At 50.1% G+C, this 11,593-nt stretch overlaps 3 protein-coding genes across 3 annotated transcripts; 1 reads left to right on the forward strand and 2 right to left on the reverse strand.

Moving 5' to 3' along the window:
• The first annotated feature begins 103 nt into the window (after nt 1-103).
• On the forward strand, nt 104-1,749 carry BP01DRAFT_329777 (lipase family protein). The gene is made up of 2 exons (XM_025572996.1): nt 104-521; nt 598-1,749. Exons 1-2 carry the CDS (start codon nt 252-254, stop codon nt 1,567-1,569), a joined length of 1,242 nt encoding a protein of 413 aa, XP_025426520.1. The 5' UTR covers nt 104-251; the 3' UTR covers nt 1,570-1,749.
• A 749-nt stretch (nt 1,750-2,498) lies between these two features.
• On the reverse strand, nt 2,499-6,857 carry BP01DRAFT_329778 (WW domain protein). Its single transcript, XM_025572997.1, has 3 exons — nt 4,062-6,857; nt 3,399-4,005; nt 2,499-3,345 (listed from the first exon to the last, which is right to left on the reverse strand). Exons 1-3 carry the CDS (start codon nt 6,473-6,475, stop codon nt 2,800-2,802), a joined length of 3,567 nt encoding a protein of 1,188 aa, XP_025426521.1. The 5' UTR covers nt 6,476-6,857; the 3' UTR covers nt 2,499-2,799.
• A 385-nt stretch (nt 6,858-7,242) lies between these two features.
• Nucleotides 7,243-9,934, reverse strand: BP01DRAFT_308101 (Zn(II)2Cys6 transcription factor; the record flags this gene model as incomplete). Its single annotated transcript, XM_025572326.1, has 7 exons — nt 7,243-7,659; nt 7,737-8,255; nt 8,313-8,495; nt 8,553-9,123; nt 9,183-9,340; nt 9,401-9,440; nt 9,741-9,934. The coding sequence occupies 7 exons, from the start codon at nt 9,932-9,934 to the stop codon at nt 7,243-7,245; spliced, it is 2,082 nt and encodes a 693-aa protein (XP_025426522.1).
• Between the last annotated feature and the right edge of the window lie 1,659 nt (nt 9,935-11,593).

Genomic DNA, 11,593 nt, shown 5'->3' on the forward strand with positions numbered 1-11,593 from the left:
ACAATACGTACAGCATTCTTTAAGGCTTGTATTTTGGTAATGTAAAATACTGTAAGGGGTGTGAAACACCTGGATCCACCTTCATAGTCAATTTCCCCGGATTCTTCGACGTCACGCTTCGTCAGGCTACCGCTCATCACGAGCCACCATACCAAAGACTTGGGCCACGGCGGTCTCCCATGCTGCTTGCTGCATCATGAATAATGAATGACAATGACCTTGAAATCTGAGACAGGACCTTCATCATTGCTATGACTCCAACTCGTCAAAAGTTGTCATATCTTCTTTTCTTTCTGGCCTCTATATCACTTGTCTTGTTGATCCACACAGTCTCCCTTGTTCGGATTGGTGAAATCTCACTAGATGCAGCTCAGCAGGCGATTCCCTATTCGCTTTTTCGCGAGTTGGACCAGCTCGCACGGGTGGTTGACGTCTCATACTGTGTTGGAAATACCGGACTTCGAAGACCCTTCGAGTGTCTCAGTCATTGCGCCGACCTAAAGGGGTTTGAATTAATTTCAGTAGGTGCCAAATCTTTCATACAGCGGACCACAAGGCCCATGCTTAACAGTTGTTCTATTTCTGGAATTGTTGTAGGTATGGAACACAGGACCTTTTCTTTCGGACTCCTGCGGTTATATTGCCCTTTCCCATCCTCCATCACCAAAGCGGATCATCGTTGCTTTTCGAGGCACCTACTCAATCGCGAACACTATAATCGATCTCTCCGCTTATCCACAGAGCTACGTCCCATACGACCCGGGCAACAGCACAGGAGATGACACAGGGATGTTACATTGCGATAACTGCACGGTTCATGCCGGGTTCATGACATCCTGGCATAACACACGCGCCATCGTCCTCAATCATGTTTCCACCGCAAGACTGCAATTTCCTGACTATGATCTGGTTCTAGTGGGTCACTCTCTGGGTGGAGCTGTTGCTGCCCTAGCTGGGGTAGAGATGCAGCTACGTGGCTGGAAACCGACCGTGACGACGTTCGGAGAACCCAAGGTTGGAAATCAGGGGTTTGCCGAATATCTTGCCAAACTGTTCGAATTACCAAGCGAAGCAACGGCTATACCAATCGAGCGCTACAGATTTCACCGGGTCACCCATATCAACGATCCTGTTCCGCTCTTGCCGCTCGCAGAATGGGGCTATGAGATGCACGCAGGTGAGATCTTTATTGCGAAAGCGGAGCTTCCACCATCGGTCTCTGATGTCAAACTCTGCGAGGGTAATGCAGACCAACGTTGTATATCTGGTGGGAATGGTAATTTGAAGATTGCACTTGACAAAACGGCCTCCCTGTCTATACACTCACAAAGTGTCATGGCGCCTACCGTTTCGAAGAAAGAGCAGGTGCTGGCGCGCATATCTCCCTTCAAGAAACCATGCCTGGTATCGCAAGATAATGAACAACTTTTAGATGGAACATGGTCAAAATTCCACTGGCATTTGATTCCATCGCGTTTGCGGTTATGGGAGTTATTCTTCTCTCATCGAGACTACTTCTGGCGGCTGGGGCTTTGTATACCCGGTGGGGACCCGAGTGGAAAGGGTTAGTGACTGATCAATAACATCCGATTCAGGAATCAGTCCCTATGACTCTATTGAGTATGATGTTTCCTCGCGGGACAATCCTAGTGAGGTCGTTTGAAAACCGTCTATATCTGGCGACCTTCTTACCATGTTCTGAAAATGAGTTCTTGGTAGCTATAGCAGGCTAATATTCAACATAAATCTAAAGTTATTCCTGTTGTTTCATCATATGAACGACAAGTACGGTAACTCTACATGCCACCGTCTGGAGGAAAAACCATTCTTCATTTAGTGTATGGCTGGCAGTGGCAATGCTTGCGAGGGTGGCCAAGAGGAAGGTCACCTAATGGCTACTACATGATGCTACTGTTTGCCAAGGCCACCTCATTCGAACTCTAATGTTCCTTGCAGGACCTTTCACATTGTCTAGTTTACAAGGCCAGCATGGAAAGCGATTGTCGCGAGCCGGAAGGACACCAGCAATTTCTCATTGGTGATGTGCCACTCGGTCCCTCGCGGCAGTATTTCATACGGTCCGATCACTATATCAGAGCATGGAGCTAAATTTTGTTTCTGGCTCTATTATCCCACCGCGCGACTGGAAAAACGCTCTTGTCCTAGTATCTCTCGGTGTTGAAATCCCTCTTGTTTCTTATTATAATACTACCACGCTGTTGGCTGGTATCTCGCTTGAAAGCGCGCGATTTAAGGTGATTCACTGATCAATGGGTTCCTGCTAATTAAGCATTTTCAATGTATTCGGAAGTATGTTGAGCTGAATTTGCTTTGCAGCACATCTAGACTGACTTATACGCCATATGCCTAGTAAGGATACTTCGAATCCTTGCTGTTTTCATGCAATGGATTTTTCGAGAGGATACCATGTAAGTAATACCGCATCGCAGATGAAAATTCCACGAAGATGCTAATGTCCATGTATTGAGAACTTGCTTATTACAACGAATCTCCTTGTCTAATTGTTTCGGAACCGTGAGATAGCAGCAAATGAGGAACTGAGAGTATGATATGTCGCTAGTACATAATTTGACTGCTAAATCATAGAAAAAGAAGTTGACCCGATCACATATGCTTCAAGTAGACCGACCACATCAGGAAGTTGAGAATGATCATGCGAAGAAAACCTTCGCATCCAAATCTCTCCACCAAAGTCACGGAACAGAAGCTAGTTTGAGACTAGAATTGAAGGGAGGAGCGATGATAACGAGAGGGGATATAGGCGCGTACTCCAACAATTCACTTTCCTGGCTCCAGGCTAGGGATAATTACTGGCCCATATTTTACTACCGTCCCAAAAGTCCCATCTCCTTGAACCATGAAATCCGCGGCAAGGTTCAGCTTGCTGTTTCCGTGGCTCGAGATACCTTGCCCGTACATTGTGTTCACGGCATCCGGGTCGTACGCAACGATGGCCACATAGTTTCGACGGCCCATCAGCTTGCGATGCTCACGACTTTGTCCGGTCACATCAGACTGAAAAATCTCCATCATATCTTCCTTCGTGTCAGTTGGCTGTGATGGGGTTGAGCGATGCCCATTAGCTGGAATATAAAGCGGTTTGTTATTGCTATGGAGCATTTTCATGATATACGAGGGCGGGGGACTGTTCACAACCGGCGATGAAATTAGCTGGTACATCGTCTTATGATTTGATGGATGAGCTGGATCATGCACCAGTCCAGCACCGCATGCATTCACGGCGCCAGAAAGGAAGGTCATGCGCAAAGACTTCTGATGAGAGATACCTTGAAGGGTACGGATCAGGTAGGTTCGCTCGAGGTCCTGTGCATACCTATTAATGGTCGGTATGAAGCAGTAAAATCGCGCTAACTTACCTTGGATTCATGCGTCCACTGGTCCCGAAGCTCATCCAAAAGATCCAGCTCCCCGAATGGGCTCAGAATACCCCCCATGAGACCGGACTTACCCACAGCGCGCTTGACAGAGTTAAACCCGGAGCCTACCATGTCCTTCGCTCCGACCACACCGGCCACGGAGCTGGTGACTTTCCCAAGAACATTGTATGCTCCAGTCACCGCTCTCTTTCCCGTCGCGACCGTGTGGGCGATATGCTCCGCTGTCTCCAGCCGTGGATAGATGATAGGAACCGAAAGCATCCAGAGGCAGTGCTGCACATTAGGAGGGAGCATAGCCACTTTGGGAAAGATGCCTTGATATGTCGGTCCAGCTATGACCTGATGCGGGTTGCGCTCCGAACGACAATCAAGCCCAACAACGACAACAGCAGGGCCCAAGTATTTCACAAAATGCCACCCTGTACCAGTTATCGTGAACAGATCGGTGTCGGTCCTGACGCTGCGGAGCAGATCAAGGGTGGTATGATGCTGGAAGAGCAAATACATCTCCGTCCCAACTCGGCCTATATTGCTGAACATGTTGGAAAACTGCATGTGCTCCGGGTACGAGCCATATCCGTCAAATCTGGATGGGGTTATCAGTAGCTGCTGGTTGTTCGCGGTGAGGGGAAATAGGCTTACATGTCATGATCGTCAATCTGACAGACATATGGAATTTGCGCGAATGACTCGCGTAAGTAGGGCTGGTCAAAATGACTTGTGTAGTAGTGAAAGTACGCATGTGAAACATCTTCTTCATGGGCTGTGGTCCACGGCGCGTTTTTCCGGGTCTCTTTCCCGCTCATTGCAAGCCACTGCTTTAAACAGGAAACCTCTTTCCACATTCGATCTGCATAAATTTGGCTCCCAAGGCAGAGTTGAACATGGAAGCCACCGATCTCGTTGTGTTTCTGCATTATGTCCTTCCACATGAATCCTATCCCCCCTAGACGGGACCGTTCATTCGCGTTAACATTCATTGAGAAGTCGTTGCCAGATGTAGTGATAAAGCGCCAGCCTGTTTCGTATCGCCCGGCGATCAGAAACTCATACCGTGTGCAGCCCAAGTGGGAGGTGATAGCGTAGGTCCATTTAGCTTGCCCAGTTTCGTCCATCTGTAGATCAATTTCGTACCTGTAGAAGGTCCAGCGCTGGTGAATAGCGATAGGTGTTGCTTTCAACTGACGTGGGTTTGGTGAGAGGTCAATGCTCTGATGAATGTGTATTGTAGGTGGCTGCGCCGCATCGGTAATCAGAAGAATGGAACCCATCCAGATACCTCGCTCCACGTCCATATTGGCGTAGCGAAGATACGGGCCGAAGTAAACGCCATTAGTCGGTGCCACTTTATACAAATCAATTCCATTGCTTGGGAGAGGCCCACTAAAACCTGCCACAATGGGAGATTTCAGGCTTTCATATCCTGGGGTCAGAGGAACTCCAGGAGAGTTCAGGGGTTTACCAAAGGCTGCAAATACCGGCGAAGCCAGAGGATGACTGCTGTACACGCTGCCTACCGGGGACAATGGGGTTTCATTGAGATTTAAAGGTGTTGGCCCTTTGGGAAACTCCCACTGGGTAGATTGGGTGGGCAGATGAATATAGTAATATTGGCCGGAATTCGAATCCAAATGAGCAATCCATCCTTCGGGTAGTGGTGGCGGAGAAGCCGGCGGTATTCCAGAGGACGAAGCTAAGGTACTAATCTGAGCGTGCTGAAGTACGGGATGATGCCCATTCGGGGATGAGGATACCTGTCCGCCCAACCCGGGGGACGTCACCAGCGATTCCTGCCGTTGCAGATCATTTGCAAACGCCGGGTGAACGGAGGTCGTGGGAGCAGAGGCTAGACCAGCACTTCCTGAGGGGCTCGCAGTGGTATTGTGGGTAACTGCAGCGGACGGCTGTTCTATCGATGCTGCGGGCCGCGGTTTTTCAGCTGGATAAGCATGTGAGGTTGCAGGCCCTGATACGCTTGAGTAGGCTGGTGGAGGTGATGAATTGATGCGCATCCGCTCAAGATCATGTTCGAGAGCATTTGAGGGGATTCGGGTCTGCTGTTGAACCGGCCCAGCTTGGTAGGGAGCTTCTCCTGGCTGTCTACTTGGTGAGTGATCCTCCTCTGATACAACCCCTGCCCCTTGATATACTGTAGGCGGTCCATGAGGCTGTGTGCCAGGTTGTTCCGTAGGAGTCCATGGCCGTGGAACTTGAGGTACCGGCTGCCGCCCCCGGGGTTGTTGACCGACATATTGTTCGGCTCTTCTCTGAGCCGCGGCGCTTTGTGCCTGCAAGCCCGCCAAAGTAGAGGTCCCAGCTATTCCAGACGCTGCATACCGAGCCTCGATGTCTGACGCTGGATGTTGTCCAGGCTCTACCACTGGAGTTTCCGGGGGCGGCGGTGAGCCACGTTGAGCACGAGTCGTCGAATTCGAAGCTGTGGAGTTGATCCTGCTAATTGTGCTATTCAGCGGCGGGTTATTTTGTGAGACGGTTGGTCTTGGCGATGCCTGTGGAGGCGGAAAGTAAGGTTGGTGTTGTTGCTCGAGGATAACACGTTGTGAGTATGAGCCGTCACTTGACGCTGCAGGGGCCGGAAATCGAGGATGAATCCTAGCAAATAAGCCTTCCCGTTCTGGGGGTTCGCCGCTTGGAGATTCTGGGAGCGGCTTTGGGACATTCCCTCGCCGCTCAGCGAGAGAGGCTTGTTTGGGTTCGCGGCCATCCCGGGGTCGCAAAGCCGCAGGATACCCCGAAGGCCGCGAGGTGATATGATCAGGGACAGTGGGAGAATCGCAAGAAACTTCTGCTAGGCTGATCGGACTAGAACCACTGGAAACTGACGTCTGGGCGTGTTCGGGTCGCTGTCGGCCGTCTGGATAGGGCAGGATAATCCCGTTCGAGGAGGCCGTGGAAGGAGACTCTCGCTTGCTTATGCGCAGGGGTTCGATGACAGACGATTCCGTCTGCAAGGGCCGTCGTGTGGTGGTGGTGGTGGTGGTCAGAAACAGCTCCTCCTGGGATTGGCTGCCCTGACGGTTCACCCCAGCACTCATAACGAGGAATGAGAAAGGGGTCGGCTTGACTGGACTCAGTAACTGACGACTTTATTGGATATATAGCCAGTTGCGATAATGTGACCGCGGGGGTGCCAAACAAAAAATTAGAATAAAATAAATACAAGAAATTTCCCCCCCCCCTACGACGCGAAGCAAATTTTCACGAGTGTGAGAAATTCGCTGACGGTGAATCGTATAATGATAACGACGGGGGTGTTCGTGGTGGTGTTGGTTGGTGTTGAATAATGACGATGGAGTTGGCTTTAGTTTCAGGCTGGGAAATTAGACTGAGGCAAGCGAAAAAAGATAGAATGAGAACATTCGCAGGAGAAGAGGAGGAGGAGGAGGAGGAGGAAACAGATAAAAGGAGACGAAGCGGGGGAGGAAAAGGCAGCAGGCATAGCAATCTACTCACTTAATTGTATGTATTGCATGCAATGGAGTGAGATAGCCGCCGAGGTGGTGCCCAGCGATCGAATCATTGGCCCCAGCAGACTCGGCGCCGACGATGGAGGGGCAACTGGGCAGCGAATCGATGGTAGTGAAATCCCCCACACGAGAACTATTAAGGTAAGGTAATATAAATAATCATTCAGTTTGGGCTACTCCGCAATGGGGCGTGGAAATCTCCTCACGCTCGAATCAATTGCTTCATAACATCATGATTTACTGGAGCGCTATGGACACTTTCGGGTATATTATACACACACATGATAAACATTGTAGACAGTCATGACAGAGATTACGAGGGTTTGATCGGACGGTCATCCGTGACTAACCAATTGTAGCCCATGCTCGGCTAGTACCTCAACCCAACTGTATCCCAAGGCATGCTCCCCACGGCTTGAATGTTGGATCTGGCGGTCATAGATGACTTGCAGGAGATGGCTCGCTGTTGCTGCATTGGCCCCTGGTTCTATCTCCTCGAGACCAGAAAGCAATTCCAAAGCCAACATCTTGAGACCGCTCGACGCAGAGACTGCTCCCGACAAGAAAAGAGGGAAAATAATAAAAGGCTGGTCGCCCCGACGATCTCGACTCAAAAGCATTGAAGACAACTGAATGATCGTGGCAGCGTGATGGTGAACGATTTCCTCTGACACGGCACTGGGCCCAAGCCATTGTCCAGGGTATACACTTGTAAGGGAAAAGAGGAGACAAGTATGAAAAAGGATGGAGATCTGATGTAGTTTCGAGGGCGTCAGTATGTGGCCTGCGCAATGTAAATGGCAAAGGAACTCGACAAAACTCAACTGACCTGCTGGAGCATATCATGCGACCTCCTTGAAAGGCTAGCCTGATTATGGACCATGTATTGGATCTCATGATGTTCCCAAAGTCTAGTCAAGGCATCGCGAATGTGCTCGACCTCCTGTTCACGCGAATGTAGCCTCGGGTCAAAGAACTGCGATCTTGTCCTTTTACACTCGGCAGAGAGCGACCCAAGGCGAACAGCCAGCATAAAGGTATCATAATATAGTCGCGAAAGTGTGGAAATACCATCATAATCGGCATATAACAGGCTCGATTTATCAAGCCCGACAGTATTCATGAGTGACTTCGGATCGAGGAGCAACTGGTGGTTGAGAACAGCTTGCACGTACTCGCCAGTGCCAGCACCGCTGAAGAGTGCGTAAAGATCCACATTGCAAACCCACCAGACAATAGACGGAAATGCCTCCGCACCAGGAATTGACTGCCGAAGTAAAGAGATATGAAGTAATTGGGAAACATGGTGAGTCCAAAGACTTGAATTGGCAAAATTGCTAGCCATGACCTGTTGTTTTCGAATCAGTAAACCACCAAGTGTGCAACTCGAAGCGATTGTACCAACCTCATATACGAGCAGGAAAAAATGTGAGAAGAAGCTCCCGTCTGATAATAGATCTTCATTGCTCTGGATTCTACTGTGTAGAGTTGAAATTGCATGATGATAGTACTGAGAAGGGTCTAAGTTGTGATGGGTGTTTTGGCGGGCGAGGCTGACTGCGGATACCGCTGCCATTGCATGATAGAGCTGTTTAGCTGGACATTAGCCCATGCTGATCGTGAACACTGCAACTTCAACACGCACCGGAGGAAAACTGGCAGTCTCCTGCTCGAGAAGCTCGGCAGTCAGACCATGGCCACTGCCCGCATCCACACCGATGGCCAATTGCGGACAAACAACACGGCGAAAATGATTCAAAAGTATGAGATCCTGTTGGCCTTGATCAATATGTTCTGAGGCATGTTGCCAACCATGTCCCATTTGATCGGAGACCGGCTCAGGTACTGATACAATAGACAAAACTGAACTGCCTGGGTCGGATTCAGGAGACTGCGAAGGACTTCTGCGGTGAGAGTATTGGAGTCTTCTTGTGTCACGGAACCTGTGCAGAATCACAACATCTGATCCGTGAGCCCATGTGTCGTTCTCGATGTGATCACTTTCAGAAGCGACGGCCGAATTTAGGGATACCGTGGATTGATCCGCATCTCCTATGCCTTCCGTGTACTCCGGCAACTTGGAGAAACTCTCTGGAATAGCAACAACATGATAAGTCCCGGGAATGGATGACTGGGCTTTTCTCTCCCGCTCTTCATCCGAACTCAGCAAGACGAAGGGGGGAAGCATATCGCACGTGAGTGGGACAATCGGCGTGCTTGCCCTGGCTTTTCACGAATTAGCTATCAGAAAGCATTGCGTCGAGCTACAAGCGACTTCATTGAAGTTGCGGGCTTTGGCTGGGGTTTCTCACAATTCCAGACAGCACTGCTATTCAATTTAACGTCCGGCATTCGCTCCATGACTCGGCGGGTATCATCCCGAAAACATAAGCGAGGTCGATAATCACAAATATGGCCTAGGCGAGCACATTGCTATATTGAAAGAAGATCAGTCTAGTACGGGGAGTAATCTATGGGGAGGGTTTGAGTCACATTGCATTGAGGATGAACTTCGTCGCACTTGACTAAGCAGCTGATCAGTAATTTTCCCGCCTGGAAATGATGAGAACGAGAGAAAAATGAAAATGGATCTATATGATGGAGTCCGGTGCAACAGAACGCACCCTCCATTCAGTGAATGGATCGATGTGAGAGAAAGATCACGAAGTGCTACTCACCCTTGCGACTCTACTCCTCAAGAAGCCAACAAGTTAACAGTCAAGGAGCTTCTCAAAAGTTGTAGTAGGGAAGAGGGAACTCACTCTACATGTCCTAAGGCCCAGCGAATCGAATTAGAAGTCTGAAGCAATCATATCAGGCAACCGGCACATACCAGCAACCGGTTCGGGACCGGGGTGGAAAGCGGAGACGATGCTGTCTCGCAGGTACTTTCTTGAGCGCGGGAAGATCGAGCGTGGCGCTCAGGCAAGTGACATTGTCTTTCGGAGCGATAATGGGTAGCCGTAAAGGCCGCTTCCTCGCGGTTTGACCGCGTCGGCTGGACATCACGATGCTGACAACAGTCATTGAGTTGATTGACTCTCTTAAGGAAGCAAGTCAGCTCGGTTCACCAGCCAGCTGAATGCTCAAAGATCGATCTACCTTTCCGCTCCACAATACTCTTACTCGGCAGGAACAGCTGGTAGGCGCTTTCTCGGGACAATAGACTGGAGATAGGTTGATTAACGGCAATGACAGGAGAAAAATGCATGGTCTAGTCAACTAAATGAACAGAGACTGGGGATTAGGGAACAGATGGCCGCCGAGCATCTCTATATGCATTATGCAAAGGAAATCAAACGTATTGAGAGTAGACCGCAAAGCAAGAAGCGAGGGTGGCAAACGATGGGCGGGGCTTGGAGTTTAAAGAGAGGGACTAGTGCGAAGAGAAAGAGGCCAAAAAAAAAAAAAAGAGAAAGAAAGAGAGAGTAAAACGAAAATGACCAGAAGCTGAGAGACTACGATGGAGAAAGAGAGAGCGAAAGAGGGAGAGAGAGATGGGAGAAGGGGGGCGCGGCGGAAGAGGAAGTCCGTACAAACTACAAACTACAAACTACAGCATTGATGCAAAATTATACCAAGAGTTTCCGAATCAGCCAGCCCTGTTGACAGTGGCGGCCCTGAAAACATCAAGCCTGAAGCGAATCAGCAAGGCCAACGCGACCTGCTTTCATCCCCCACCCCGCTCTCCTTCTTCTACCGTCGCCGCTGGCAGTGACCAGCAGCGCGTACTGTGTACAATGGCATGTTCGTCTGTGTGATGGGGATGATGGGATGAAATCATGACTAGGTGGGCTTAGGCTCGTACCTTAGGCGAAAGATTGGCCTGCACCCCCCACCCCTCATCCCCAATGCAGGAGCAACAAACGAGAAAACATTTAGGAGGACCAACCAGAAAAAGACGGGTCCCAAACCGGTCTAGTAGTCAAAATGCGGATGCCAACCATGTGGCAGGGGGAAAACCTCTCCGGGGCGAAGACACCAAAGAAGCAGCCTGTTCCCTGCAGGCCCGACGCTGAAGTGGTGAGGATGATGCAAGGCTCGGGTTCTGATAGATCGATCCGCGGGTGTCTCCATGCGGTGGAGCAATCATCTTCATAGTACGAGTAGTAGAATGATCTGCTGGGTCGAGAACCTTCTCACAGTCCAAGGAAAGTATTTGTCACACACACACGTGGACTGGGGGAAGGATATTGGGGGAGAGGGGAGGGGGGAAGGCGGTAGGGGAGGAAGGCAAACGTTGAGCGAATAGAGGAAGAGAAGAGCAGCCACCGACAGCTGACCTGAGATGAACAGAAGAAAGTTAGGTAGGCACAGAAAGCAAGCTTGCGGGAAGAGTAACAGGATGATGGGTTGTAATCATCCATGGTTCATGGTTCATGGTTCACACTCAGTATCTTCAGAATCCGGGGCCTAGTCCAGTCTAGCTTTAGTGTCTGTACCCGTCTAACTGACTAACCACCTATCAGCCCATCAGGTAATCTTGATATTGTCTGAGTCTAGCCCTTCCGGTCCGGTGAGTTTCGGCCACGCCGGTTCCAAGTTGCCAAAAACAACACCCACGCGAGTTTTGACTAGACGGCTTTGGCAATCAGCACTGCCACTGATTGGGCGGGCTGGTCATGGGGTTTCGGCTACAAATCGGCGCCCGCAAGAAGAAGAGCAAATCTGCACCCAAGCCACAGG

This window comes from Aspergillus saccharolyticus (assembly GCF_003184585.1).
Source record: "Aspergillus saccharolyticus JOP 1030-1 unplaced genomic scaffold BP01scaffold_66, whole genome shotgun sequence".
NCBI lineage: Eukaryota > Fungi > Ascomycota > Eurotiomycetes > Eurotiales > Aspergillaceae > Aspergillus > Aspergillus saccharolyticus.

Bases quoted from the DNA above. Each gene is read 5' to 3' on its own strand.
- BP01DRAFT_329777 (XM_025572996.1), top strand. From the start codon at position 252: ATGACTCCAACTCGTCAAAAGTTGTCATATCTTCTTTTCTTTCTGGCC. The intron at 522-597 runs GTAGGTGCCAAA...GAATTGTTGTAG, and splicing joins AGGGGTTTGAATTAATTTCA to GTATGGAACACAGGACCTTT.
- BP01DRAFT_329778 (XM_025572997.1), bottom strand. From the start codon at position 6,475: ATGAGTGCTGGGGTGAACCGTCAGGGCAGCCAATCCCAGGAGGAGCTG. The intron at 4,006-4,061 runs GTAAGCCTATTT...AACCCCATCCAG, and splicing joins CAGATTGACGATCATGACAT to ATTTGACGGATATGGCTCGT. The intron at 3,346-3,398 runs GTAAGTTAGCGC...AGGTATGCACAG, and splicing joins AGTGGACGCATGAATCCAAG to GACCTCGAGCGAACCTACCT.